The following is a 14,814-nucleotide window of genomic DNA, read 5'->3' as shown; positions in this document are numbered from 1 at the left end:
AATCTCAGCAGATAGACAGAGGCATATGTGTAAGCGTGCATGTACAAGCACACACATATAGAGGCTACACACACATATATCCATGCAAAATGCATCATCATATAACCTTACCCTCCCACCTTTATCTCCTAGCACTACATCACCCTTCAACTTCCATTATCTATCAAACTTATAATGATTTTATCAAGCCTACAGACTCCATCTCCATAAGGGCTTAGTGCGGTGCTATAACTCTTGATTTTGCAACGACCGGGAATACATCGCACCACCTAATTAATGTCTTTTTAATGCTTTTCTCCTCCAGAGCTTAACTCAGCCAAGCTCAACTTTGCAACAAGCACAACACACACAACAATACAACATGTGGCAGCAGACGGTAAGTAAGACTGAGTAGGTGTGTGCACTGAATGGGAGCAGCAGGTTTATGGTGAGCTCAGTAAAGAAGTGGGCTGGGCAGTGGCCTCTCTGTCCTGAGCATACAGCTATCAAGCGCACACACTCACAAATAATGCATGGCTGCGCACATGTGTGGACAAAGGGTCAAATTCCTTCGTTCAGCTGTGAGATTGCGCAGTGACTCAGCAGATGGTAGAAGACTGAATATCTTTATCACCACAAATTCCCATGGTGTGCCAAGCATATCAAGCGGTGCCAGCCCTTATCAGCCAGCTGGCAATAGTGGAGGCACCGATGTCCCTCCATCCTGGCCATTCTGGGCTCAACAGGGGGCAAGCAGAGTTTAAAGGATACAGTCCACAGACGGTTGTAATCCTCCCAATGGGTGTTTATTTTCCACCACGCAGATCAATGTTTCAGTCCTGAAGGATCTTTGAGGGATTGTTCGTCCTTCAGGACTGAAACACTGATTGTGGTTGAAATAAACACCCTGCAGGGGTATTAAAGAAGCATTGCAGCAGTGGATGGACAACAGAGTCAAAAGTGTTTGTGTGTTTTATCTTAATAGAAATAGAGATGCTTCATGTCTCTCCTGATTAACTATGATTCAGGTTTGTATTCTCAAACAGGCCGCACAAGTCTGACTGATACGCTCAGCGGCTGTGATGCATACAAGCAACACAACTGGGTCAATTACTCAGATATAAATCATAATTTAAATTGACTATTTGCCGCTCACAGAAGCTTTGTGACAGTCAAGAATAATTTATAATAGTGCTGTCAAAATTACTGCATTCTTTTTTGTGAGTCAATTGTAATATCTGACACATTAGAAAGAAAAATGAACACAATTAGCACGGCTAGATCACTTCACAAGTTGTGTAGGGTTCTGTAAATTGCACAGGTGGCTCACCGTCCCCGTGTCAAAACAGGTGTTAATGTGCATCAATGAGGAGAAAAAAAGAAACAGCTGAGGGTAAACTGATGGAACAGTCATCAGGTAAACTTGTTTTCCATTCTCTTCAGATACGATGTCAACAAATAGCACTAACATTAAGTTAATGTGCAGTCAACTCTCGATCTGTCTGTGTCTGGCCTGCATCCACTTCCATGAGTTCTGCTTTTCTGGCACATGAAAATACATTCATATCCATGTGCACAAAAAAAAGTCTGCCTTCCAGTAATTAACTCTATAAACATTTGTCCAGGCCAATTACCCTGGGGCAACGTTGAAACTTAAAACGAGCATGCTTAAGTTTAAAATAAGGAAATGGACTCAAGCAAGATGGCGTCACAGTGACTACTGATTTGGAGAAAATTAAAAAAGGTTGATTAGCTGGGTATACTGGGCAATATGATTACATTTCTCTCAATAAATATTACTAAGTATTCATTCAAGCCACAGGACTGTGCAAAAGCCTTCAGCTACCTGTCATTTATTTATCATTTGATAGGAAAATAGGAGATAAGTGCATCAATTTATAGAGATATTAGACAGTCAACATGCTTTTAACGAATTCGGCAGTGTGTTTGGGATCATCATCAAGCTGAACTGGCAGATATGCAGTCCCAAACCTTGACGGAGCCTCCACCGTGTTTTACAGAGGGCTGCAGACACTCACTGTTGCACCTCTCTCCTGTGTAATTTGATATACTTCAGCCTTTCTCACAATAACCAAAGAAAGTCTTTGAAAGATGTTCAGAAAGTCTTGATAAGTATCGCCTCACGAGCTCTTGAACAACAGTCTTGCTACTTTGAAGTAAAACATAAAGAAATGAGTGGTGATTCAAGACTTTTGCACATTACTGTAAGTATGGGTTATTTATATTTAATATTAATATTCACTTCCACTTATTCCACTTAGAGGAAATTAAATTCTATATTAATTCCATGCTTTTTTCCATTCTTCGATCAGAAGCTTCAGTCTTAAAAAGGTAATTTATTGCAATTAATCCCAGCAAATCTTTTCATTAATACCTTTTCTTTTAAACTGATTAAGAGTTGTAGTTACAAAATAATAGCATCTTAAAAAAGAGAGTAATTGACTACAGCAGGAGGAATTTAGGATATTGTCATCATTATGTCATTAAGCTGTTCTGAGTTATGCTTCCTGCATTAAGAGCTAACTGTAAGATAAATTGGCACAGGTGTAAACATGACAGCTGAATCATTCACTTAATCTAGTTATATTCATAATACTGGGGTGCATTTAAAGTTTATCCTGTTACATAGTCAGTCAATATTACTCTTGTTGTAACTTCTCCCAGATATCCATCTACACCTTTAGCGCAAGCTTAACAACGAGTTTTACAGGATTACGAAGCATGTGAAGCCAGTTTTACAGAGCAAAGTGGTGCAGTGGCGCATAAAGATTAAGACACAAAGCTACAAAGTGTGTGCAGAGTTAATACGCAATGCTTTTGCTGCATGCCGTTAGTACTCATAACAATAATTATTTCACGAAATCTTTATATTAATTTGATTCCTTGAGCCTCGGAAGGATGAATATAGTATTCATGTCATTACAAATACCTGTCTATCCCCAGATACGGATCAACACCAAAGTTTAACTTTAAGCAACCTTGCCCCAGGGTCAATCTGTCCACCAACTTTCATGAAGTCAGTTCAGTTTGTGAGATATCTTCCTGGCAGACAGACAGACAAAGCAACTGGCAGGCATAAACATCATATCCTTGGCAGAAGTAAGAAAACTGAGTATTTAATGCAGGATCACTGCTTCATCCTTATCAGCACCATACAAGCTGTACAACTCCAAAGTAAAGCTCTCAGATATAGTAACACCAACACAAGTCAGGGATTTCCGAAGTGAGCTTAATATGGCGGTCATTTGTTTTGGCCCTTTATCTCAAATCTAAAACAAAATCTTAAAGAAAACAAAACAAAAAAAACCGCAAACGGAGACGACAACAGAAAAATCGTGGCATCCTTCTCGTCTGCCGAAGGTAAAATTTGTCACGCTGACAAATCATAATCCTGTTTTGATGGCACAAGCCAACTTAAGAATGATAACACAAAATGAAAGCTGACTTCTGCATAACTGAACCAAAACAGTGATTAATAAATGCTCAGAGCCAAGCCTATTCTCCAATTCTGAGGCGCTCCTCTCTGCTGTTATTGACTGTTGTGCTTGATGAGACTTGTCTATTATTACTGCGGAATTATGATAAGAGGTGATCGATTCCCCTCTATGTGCTGCGGATGTCAGATCGATTATGTGACTCAGACCTGTGATGATGGTGTAGCCGATTCCTCTTGGTCGACCAAGATCCTGGTCAATGGCTGTTATCTTCCGCACTTCGTATCCCTGCAGAGACACACACGCACGCACAAATATAACCTGTAAGCTGCATGCAGTCTTCACAGACACATTTTTTTAGTTGTTGAAAAGTAGTTTCCACTTTAATCAGAGAAAAAACAATAACATCAAACCCTTGGGACACAGTTAGCAGTTTTTGCTAAATAAAATACAACTACATGCTATTTTGTCCTCTGCTATGTGCACACAGGATGATAGACGCCTTGAATGTGTTTGAAATCTCCCTTTCTCTTTTCTTCTTTTAAAAATCAGGACAGGATACCTTAGTTTATACCGGTGAATCAAATATCTGTAACCAAAGCATCAACAAGCTAACAGAATATTCCTAGGCATATCAAAACCGTAAATATCCACTTATCTCTCACAAAGACGTGCCCATCAAATTTTAAAGCATAACAGTATCGTATTTCCAATCCTCCTTTGTATCTCTTCAATGGAGAGGGTGGAAAAAAATGTAAAAAGTGCAGGCAAATCACAAACTATTTTTTCTTTATGTGTGTTATTAGCATTTCATTGGGGTTTATTTCTCCTTTCATTGTTTAGAAGTTCCCCTGCTGCGTCAATGACTCTGCTACTCAACAAAACCACAGTGTGACAGCTGAAAAAAGAGAAGAAAAAAAATCAAAACGAAAGACAGAAAGCTATTTGAAAAGTCTTTGATCCGCTGAGCTTTCTCAGCCTTCTTGCCTCAATCAGACGCAGCGGTGGTACTTAAAAACCCCTGTGCTGCAGTGTGAGATTGAGAGACCTTCCCTTACTTCCTTCCTTCTCTCCTCCCTCCCTCCCTTACTCCCATCTCAGCCCTCTCACTCACACCCGAGCAGGCTGCCTCCCATTGATCCTGCAAATTGTGTCTAAGACGTGTTTATGCTCCATTTCTGCCAAAGCATCTCCTGTCATTGACCAATTACAGCAGAATCAATTACAAGCCTTTTAGAGAGACTGATTCGCACCTATCACAAACTGAGGGGGAAACACACCCACACACACACACAAATGAGAAAGATGCAGGGACATACTAAGAGAGGAATAGAGAAAGTGAGTGTGGAGAAGTGATGCTGAAGTAATATGAGCAATATTCTCGAGCTGTCCACACAAGTGCAATATGTTCAATCAAGCGTCAAAGATACAATCCCTCCCCTCCTTCACACACATGCAGACACACACTAACATGTATACACTGAACCTCTTCTCCCTCTTTTCATCCTTTCATTTCTAGCTATACAGTGCATTACCCCCCCATCCTCCTCTCCTTCTCCTCATTGAGTTGACAGCCAAATTGCGTTTGTCCTAGAAGGGGCTTAAACGTCAGTCCGAGCACAGATTCACAGCTATAACAGCTAAAAACCCTGCCCTGTGATTTCATCTGAAAATAATAATAATAAAAAAAAGCATTTCTTCTACTCCTTTGTCAAACTTTTCCCTGGATGACTGCTTGATTGGCCCAGGAATAAAAGAAAGACAGAAACAGAGAAACAAACAGGCCGCCAGAGAGGGAAAGGTAGAAACAGAGCGTGCGCACTTACACCTTTGAGAAATGACCTATGACAGGGACCCAAGTTTGATATCTCTACGTGTAAATGTCAAGGGCCTTGAGAACAGTTGACACTCATTCCGTCACTGTACGCCCTCGGCTTATCACCACCAAACACTGCATAATGGAAATGACACAGAATACCACATGAGGTCATTGAAGGAGTGTCTGTGTATAAGTGTGGTGCTGCTGCGGGCTTGTACTTATGTGTCTGGCTTTAAGCACTGTTGTAATCCTGTGTCTGTAGTTGGGTCAACAGGGCTAAGTAATAGATTTCTGATTTTGGCTGTGTATCTGCCGTGACCTGCTCTTACATTGTAACTGTAATAGGATTAGACACTGCCCCCTACTGTTAGAGGTAAGAGATGAGGCACTCCGAGGCAGTATTACTGAGGATTAAAGCTTCCAAGCTGCTGTGATCTGGAATCCACTTACTAATGTTAACTTTACAATCCAATGTAATTGGACTCTTTTTAAAAAAATCTTCCCTCTTATTCCCTCATCTAACTTTATACCTGGCTTTTTTTCTTCTCTCCGGTCACCTTTTTCTCATTCCACCCCGACATCCTATTCTCTTTCCATACCCTCACACCTCCCCCCTTCCTCCTATTGTGACCTTCCTGGTGACAGTTGATGAATCAGAGAGTCCGGGAGACACCGGGCTTCGACTCCGTCACGCCCCGTTAATATGCATGCAAATGTAGCACTTGACATTTCTACTACAGCGCATTCGGGCTGGGAACGAGGGACGTGCGGGTTGTTGTGTGAGTCGGGGGGCTGATATGGGTGAGAGACTGGGGACGAGACAGAACGAAAACTGATAGAGTGAGAAACCACAATCGGGACGGACAGTGTTATGCCCCTGTGTGTAATTCTCTCTCTACAAGTGGAAACATCAGTAGCTGGACCATTAGCCACCTGGGAACTGAGTTTAAGAGCTGAGCCAGGAGAGTGAACATAATGGTGTACAGAGAAACAGACATTTAGTGTATCACATACCCATTATAAACCTACTTGAAACTGAAACAAAGCTACGGCCATTTTGAGTCCCTAATGTACTTCATGTTATACCCAGACTTCATACACATGCCACAGTATGAGCGCATAAGACCAGAAATCCTGTAGCCCTTGTGACCTTTGGCAGGGGCTTCGCATCTATGGATGAGGATTGTAAATCTATAACAGTAATTACCATCTTCAACCACCACAGTGCTGTATATGGGGGCACTGGACTGAATTTGGGTGCATTTCCAACATTTCCAGTGTTGGAGGCTCAGGAGTGACGATAAGATGTGAAATATCATGCCGTCATTCAATTAGAGTCAATTCAGTTTTTTTTATAGATGGGCGATCGTGGCTCAAGAGTTGGGAGTTCGCCTTGTAATCGGAAGGTTGCCGGTTCGAGCCCCGGCTCGGACAGTCTCGGTCGTTGTGTCCTTGGGCAAGACACTTCACCCGTTGCCTACTGGTGGTGGTCAGAGGGCCCGGTGGCGCCATTGTTCGGCAGCCTCGCCTCTGTCAGTGCGCCCCAGGGTGGCTGTGACTACACTGTAGCTTACCATCACCAGTGTGTGAATGGGTGGATGACTGGATAGGTAAAGCGCTTTGGGGTCCTTAGGGACTAGTAAAGCGCTATGTAAATACAGGCCATTTACCATAGAGCCCAAATTACAACAACAATCACCTCAAGGTAATTTATAGTGTAAGGTATGGCCCCAAAAATAATACAGAGAAAACCCCAACAGTCAAATGACCCCTCTGAGCAAACACGTGGCAAAAGTGGGAAAGAAAAACTCCCTTTTAACAGGAAATAACCTCTGGCAGAACCAGACTTGGCAGTGAGGAGAGGGAGACAGGACAAAAGACACACTGTGAGTTCAATTGTAAACACATAGAGGTGAGTGAAGGAGAAATGCTCATAGCATCATGGGAAACCCCCACAGCCAAGACCTGTTACAGCCTAACTAGGGGAGGATTCATGGTCAGCTGATCTACTATAAGCTTTATCAAAAGGGGGAATTTTAAGCCTAACCTAAAAAGTACGAACCATCTGTATCCTATTCAGATTGGGAGCTGATTCCACAGAAGAAGGTCCTGAAAGCTAAAGGCTCATTCTCCCATTCTGCTTTTAGAAACTCTTTGTTTTTAATCATATTTCTTTGCACGAGTTGTATACACCTACTGAATAATCAAAGAGCAACATGAGCATGAGACAGGAGGAGCGGGATATGAGAAATGAGGTAAAATATAAGTTGAATGTTCTGGCATCAGAGCAGGATGGAAAGAAAGAAAAGACGAAAGCTGCTTGAAGAGGGTACACACTGTGGTGGTGAGATGTAAAGTGGGACTGTATTACTGACCAGGGGAACATCCTCCTCTATGTTGGTACTGTAGGGCAGATTGGTGAAAATGGGATCCATGTCTTGGACATCAGTGATGGTGATAGCCAAGCTGGCAAGCCGTGACAGAGGTCTGATTTTGTCTTGATCCTTTCAGAAACCAAAAAACACAAACAAACAAACACAGTATACATTTAACAGCGCTAATGCAATTTTGCTAACAGAGACTAAGTTTTGATACTGTATGTGTGCTGACCGTAGCGTTGACGGTGAGCTGGTAGGCTGTCGTCGTCTCATAGTCCAGAGCTCTGGTCACAGTGACAGTGCCTCGGGCTCCATCAATGGCGAAAAAGGCAGAAGGTGGCTGAAAGGAGAAGAGAACACTGCCCCCAGTGCCTTGGTCTGGATCGGAGGCGTTTACCATGAATATGGATCTGCCCACTGGTGTGTCCTGAAAGACACATCAAAGAAGACACACAGAGAAGTGAATATATACAAACAACAACCCAAGTGTATGCAGGAAGATATAATAATAATGGATTGGATTTATATAGCACTTTTCAAGGCACCCAAAGCTATTCATTCACTCTCACATTCACACACTGGTGGAGGCAAGCTACAGTTGTAGCCACAGCTGCCCTGGGGCAAACTGACAGAAGCGAGGCTGCCATGTCGCGCCAACACCAGTAGGCAAGTAGGGTAAAGTGTCTTTCCCAAGGACACAACGACCAGGACAGAGAGCCCAGGGATCGAACCGGCGACCTTCCGGTTACAGATGCGCTTCCCAACCCCCTGAGCCACGGTCGCCCACATATCTCCTATAATTACATTTAAAAGTCAGAGAAAAATAAAGAATGAAGCAGGTACAGGTTTTATTAACTACGAAAGCAACAGATGGCAGTTTAACTTAATTAATAATTATTATTATCCAAAACAATTTGGTTGTGATTGCGATTGATCCCCAGCAGTGTTTCCCATGAATAATGACATCTAATAACAAAGTATTTGTAGTCCATCTGGATAAATAAAAGCAATGATTTCAGTAATACAGCTAAACTGACGCGAATGTGAAACAATAACCCCAACGTTGGTTTTGAGTTGCCCGTGGAGATCAGGCACACAAGACAAATTTATGGCAGACTTAACCCTCTTGTTTGCAAGTGAAAGAGCAACTTGCCGGGGTAAGGCAAACTGTTGTTGTTACAATAATGCATCTATCCCTACAACAGAAAGTATTTCTTGCGCTTTGCTGTCTGTAAATATATGCATTGCCTATCTGTGTTGCCCACAGAAATGGTCTTGGGTATCAAAAAGCTAAAAGCAAAGATATATGAAATGCCCAGAAAGGCTGCAAGATGCTACACCAGAGGGTCATGTGTGAAATAAAAAACCAAACAAACAAAAGAAAAAATTAAATAAAAAAAAGAGAAGGCTGTATAAAGACACACATTTTCCAGGTAGCCCGAAAAGTCTGTGGAACAACGGCATCATTAATTGGAATTTTATCTCAAAACAGCCACAAATACATGCACGATTAATAAGAAATGAGAATGTGTACAGGTACAGAGGGGAAAGGACGTGAAGGAGGATGGGACGCATCCTGATATTCCACTAAAAAAGAAAAATAAAATCCACTTGCACAGGTCTTCTACTCTCTCCTCCTGTTTACCAGACCTGTAGACACAGACCAGAGAGTGTGTGTGTGTATGTGTGTGTATGTATGGGTGTCTACGTTTACGTGTGTGTGTGGTCTTGTCTATCGCAGGGGCAGAGTGTGACCACATGGGGAGGTCATAGTGTTGAACTGAGCTGGGCCCTGAGCCAGAGCTAAAGTGACACAGTAAGAGAGCAGTTGACCCCACAGTCTGTCTGCACTGGTGTCAGGGGAGTGTAGAAGCCTATTTGCATGTGCATGTGTGTGTGTGTGTAAATAGTGGTGTGTCAGAGTCCATGAAACTGTGTAACTGTGTGTGAACGCCTGGGTTAGAGGGGGTAGACAGTATGAGCAGAATCAGACCTCGCGTGGGCATATGTGTGTACGCATTTGTAATTTGTGTAATGAAATGTGTGCTCTGCTCTCTCGGAGTGGTCTCTGCATGCAAACATAAACAGCATCGCAAACGGGTCTGTCCAACCACATTAAGCTAGACTGCCATATGAGAATTTAAGGAGAGCAACAAATGTCAACGAGAGTAACAGAGCAAGTTTTTTACCCCTGGAATCCTCGCTGTGTTGTGTAATGTATGCAGACGGGGTCCCGGATCGTTTCTCAGATTTATGTAGTGAAAATTAATATAATTTACTTTTTTTTTTTTTTTTTTTTTTTTTAAAGTAGGTCTGAAAGTTGTGAATGCTCAGATGTAATCGGAGGCCTCGGGTTAACATTATATTTCTTTTAGTGCAGTTGCTCTGACTACAGGGAACGACACTGTGGCAATAAGAGCGAAAAAGGAAGAGCAGAAAATCTATTTCTTGTTAGAAAAAAATGAAAATAAAAACTAATTTTTAAAAATTGAGAACAACAACCAGAGCTGACAGCTTTCAGTCACTTTCCATGCTCTGCTCTCTCTTTTTGGGTCCCTGAGAAGCTCTGCTGCATCACTTTGAGTGTAACCTGGCTGACAATTGCCGAGTGAAGGAACAGAGTTACTAATCCACTCCCCCACAACAATAACTGCATTTGAATAAACATCTAAGCTGCATTTCTCTGATATATTTAATACGTTTGTCAAGTTGTCTGCTTAGGAGGAAATTGGAAACACCTCTAAAGGTACCCCACAGCCTGCAGCGCGACACCCGAGCACAGCAACAAATTAATTGGATGAAAATATACGCAATCAAACTCTAGGTGAATTAATTAAATACTGTTGCATGTAACGTGTGTGTGTGTGTGTGTGGAATGGATGTCGACATTATCAATTCTGCTTTGATGTCAAGGAGGCAGTTTGATGGTTAAGTGTTGTGTTGGGTGAATGCATGTATGTGTGTGTGTGTGTGTGGCACTTTTTGGAAAAAGTGTTAGGATGATATCTAAATGTGTGTGTGTGTGTGTGTGTGTGTGTGTGTGTGTGTGTGTGTGTGTGTGTGTGTGTGTGTGTGTGTGTGTGTGTGTGTGTGGATAAAGAATGTGATCTGATGTATCCTTTTCTTCCCCTGAAGCATGCCACCTTCTATCTCTCTTTGCGCAGCAACCTGTGAAACAATAACTCATAAACACCGCCAGGGTCAAACGCCGCAAGGTTCGGTAAATAACGCAACGCGCTCATATATGTAAACGCACACGCGCGCACACGCCAGCACCAGTTTTGATCTCTCAGATTTGACAGAGGCACAGCATTCAAAGCACTTCAAGCAACAACAGTTCAAAGCTTTGCCAGGATGTGCAGATGACCAACTCTCAGCAGAATGTGTCAGTGTGCCAGTGTGGTGCTGCTCAGGTTAGCGGGCTCGCCTGCGTGAGGGTGAAACTCGCGTCTGAGCCGCTATTCGATTTTTTTGGAATCTCTCCCTGAAAACTGAATGCGAACATTAACCAGTCACATTATTCAGTCTTATCTTCTTGCTTCCCTTTAGTCTCTGAAGGTCAAACTGCTCAGTTTGCATAAACGGTGCATTTTAATACTAAGAGCAAAACAATAAAGCAACCTATTTAAAGAGTTTCCTTGGATCGTCAGCTCCTCTTGATGGATTTCTCTGCATTCCAGCAGTCCAACACTAAAGAGAGCTCCACGGCCTGAAATATTCTCTAAGCAGCCACTACACAATACTGTCTTCTACTAGCACTTTTCTCCTTTCCAATTGGTCACAGCACCCTTCCTATTGGGCTATTGATTGGACTCGTGTGAAGTCGATGTGAGTGACCAGGCGCAAAATACAAGGCAGTGAATAATTCTGGTTTTATTAACCTATAAGACTACGCAATCATTTCTCCATAAATGAGACAGACAGTAAACAACAAGGACACAAGAATGGGTGAGCACTGGCAGCTAAACTGGATACTACTGAATGCTAGTTGAGAACCATGTATGTGTCACTACCTATATCTTCAAAAGAGCAAAAGCCAATTGGTTTGTCACGGCACATATTCCAGCATATAAGCCTTGACAGTGCTTTGCAGCTTTTGAATAAATGGGGCTATTTCCTTGGGAAGAAGAATGTTAAGTGGAGAGATGGTTGAGGAGGGATGAAGACAGTTCCCTGCTGTGTCTTATCTGAAGTGCACTGTGGGAATCACTCTTCTCCCTCTGAGAACTGCTACTTATGAAAGAAGGAGAAACATACAGCAGAGATATATAGAAAGATAGAGACGGAGGAGCATTCTGTTTATGGTACAATTCAAATATTAACTGAGAGCTAATACTAATTTTGTGTCACAGTAACGCTGAAATGCATAAAAAATGAACATAAAAAACCCTCAAATGCAAAAGTGCTCCCACTAAATACTCCTACTAATATTTAAAATGAAAAAAAAAGACATTTTTAATTGCTACCTGTGTTATTGTAATCAGTTTGATAGATTTTACAGAACCTACTAACCTAATAACAGAGCAAAAAAAAAGTATCCTTACATTTCTATAGTCCAAAAAATTTCAAAATACAATTATGCTGCAGCACCGATCAATGAAAGAGTGAGAGAAACTGCGGCATCGATGAAACTTCCCAGGAGCTTTGTGGGCATCATTGTGAAAAGGAAGAAATCAGGAAGCACATTTCTGACTTGGCCTTTCAGCCAACTCAGTAAAAGTTTAAGGAAGGAAGGCAAGTGACCAAGAAAGTAGTGCTCACTTCAGTAATACCTCTGAGATCCTCTACAGATAGATAGATGCTGGACAGTTGCCTGTGCAGCATTACGTCAATTAGGCTGTAGAAGTGTGGCTAAAAGAAAGTCATGCCAGTTGTCAGACAGCACTTAAAAGGCAAAGCGCTGGACGAAGAGTACTCTATGTCATAGATAATGTATATAATATCAATATACGTCTGGTGAATTTCTTGGTACATCACCTTTCTTATCAAGCATGTTGTGCACAGTTTGCAGTAGCCAAGGATTCTTATCAGGGACAGAGACAAATCCTTGAGAATAAATAGCTTATGCAAGACACACTTAACCAAAATATTTCAGATCACATCCTATCATGCACACCCAGAGGACGGTGCTGGGACCGTTTCTGAAAAATCGAACAGTCCAAGATTAGCTGAACACCTCTGATGTGCTCAGTGAAGTCCTCTGACTAACATAGGCAGCAGAATTTTTTAGGAATGATTTCCAATTAATATCAATTAATAAACCTTAAACAGTGTAAGTTCTACTCCAAAGCAAATGAAAACGTACTATTTCAGTGTTTCATCTTAACTCTGCAAAGACAAAAGTATGAAGAAGGTCGTAAATGTGACACGAAAAAACAGACTACAAGTTGTAAGGAGACTGAAAGAACGCAGACTGCGATAAAAGGAAGGGGAAGACAGAGAATACAGATGAGGAAATCAAACTGAAGGCCTGTCACTAACAACCATGAGACATTTCTAATAAAGAAGGGGGTCCCCATTCGCTTTTAACTTTGCCTCTGCTTTATCGTACGGTGTGTTTGCCCTGCCTTCTCCACTACTAGTCCTCCATGTTTAAAATTTCCGGTTTTTAATGGCAGCGGCACTTCTGAGGCCACAGAGAGTCAGAGCTGGATGGACCAGGACTACACGCCGCAGCTTCTCTGTCGGACTTTAACAGGGCTTGAATCCCCTGAGGGCTGGACCTGTGAGGATTCCACTGGTTAAATGTCAGCGGTCTCCTCTAGGAGTCCTTGAGGGAGCAGTCCCTACAACGAGATTAGACTCTGTCCAAGAGTGCACTTAGTTAATTCATTAGTGTGTCACTCTCAGTATGGAGCCAAATTCATTCACACTGTTGTGTAAAGGTAAATTATGCTCTTCAATTGGACGAGCTTAAAAGCTCCAAATTACTCTATTATTTATTCAATTAATTCGACAAATAGTTAAACACGGCTCTTACAAAGCAGAAGAAAATACAGCGCTCGTTAAAGAGGAGAAAAACAAGTAAAATATATAAAGTTAAACATTTAAAGCTTTTGATATTACAGTTCCTCAAAGACCGAGGATGTGATATTTAATACAGCTCACGCTGGTAGCATATCGCTGCTGCTCATTAAACAAAAGACTGCAAAAACAGCACCAATACTTTGCACTTTGCTTCTCTCTGAGGAAATGCAGATTGGTCTCCATCAGCCCCTGAATTTATGCCATAATGCGTGTATTTTTTGAACAAGATAAACAATGTTTCATCACAGCTAGTTAGTATTCTTCTAGTATTCTTCCTAGCACATACTGGATATGTTTAATACATTTTCTGACGAAGTCTAAGTTCATTCGTCTTGTAAAAATAACCCGAAGCCCTTGATGCTACTTTGGATTCACGCCACCATGCTTCTTCCTTCTTAAGTGCTTCATTTGCTCGGGATTTACTTATCTATGATATTTATAACAGCACAGAAACTGCATTGATTTCACTGCTCAGAAAAGACAGGTGTATTGAGTGTGAGCTTTTCTAGCCACATGGTCTAGAGATCAGTGGTGATAAGCAAAAGATGCGGCTCTTTTAAATACTTTTAAATGTTTTATTGATTGGGCCTGTGTCAGCTGGAGCTTATTTATCTACTTATTTAACATGTTTGGGTGGCAGAAGCTTCGAAGTAAGTGAAAATTTTTTAATGATGGTATACAAGCTGAATAAACCACACTCTTGCCCAACATGACAGTTTTTGCAATGTTTCTGAGTAGAGCACCTGAATGCAACTTAAACAAACCTTAAAAAAAACATCATATCTGAGAAAAGTGTAACGACTTTTTTTTTTAATGAAAGGGATATTTTATAATAATTAGTATTTATAAATCAGGCTTAGCAAAAAATTTCAACAGTTGATTGTGACATATAGTCACCTTAGATCCTAGCAGAGTAAAGCCAGAACAAATATGAAACTTTGTCATTTCAAACCGTATGACGATGTGATTCACTATATCTTAAAAAAAACCCAACTTAATAAGACAAATGGATTGACAGAAAGCAACTAACTGAACGTCCAACTACTCCAAATGTGTGGCCCTGCTGCTGTCGGCCAAAAATCCATCTGCGACCCGTCGATTAAGCGAGTAACTTGTAAGTTAAAAATGCTATCACTACGATAAAAGTCACGCTAAG

The 14,814-nt window shown here is 41.5% G+C and overlaps 1 protein-coding gene across 1 annotated transcript in view; it reads right to left on the bottom strand.

The window, feature by feature from the left end:
* The window catches only part of cdh23 (cadherin-related 23), a 193,578-nt gene that overhangs the window by 101,836 nt on the left and 76,928 nt on the right, over positions 1 to 14,814 (bottom strand). Inside the window, exons 7-9 of the mRNA XM_076891868.1 lie at positions 7,864 to 8,058; positions 7,629 to 7,757; positions 3,644 to 3,722 (exon numbers count right to left, since the gene is read on the bottom strand). Of these exons, the coding sequence (XP_076747983.1) occupies positions 3,644 to 3,722; positions 7,629 to 7,757; positions 7,864 to 8,058 (403 nt within the window). The remainder of the gene's footprint in view (positions 1 to 3,643; positions 3,723 to 7,628; positions 7,758 to 7,863; positions 8,059 to 14,814) is intronic.

This window comes from Maylandia zebra, linkage group LG13, assembly GCF_041146795.1.
Source record: "Maylandia zebra isolate NMK-2024a linkage group LG13, Mzebra_GT3a, whole genome shotgun sequence".
Lineage (NCBI taxonomy): Eukaryota > Metazoa > Chordata > Actinopteri > Cichliformes > Cichlidae > Maylandia > Maylandia zebra.
Note: the sequence above shows the minus strand (reverse complement) of the source record. Positions and strands in the feature narration are given on the sequence as shown.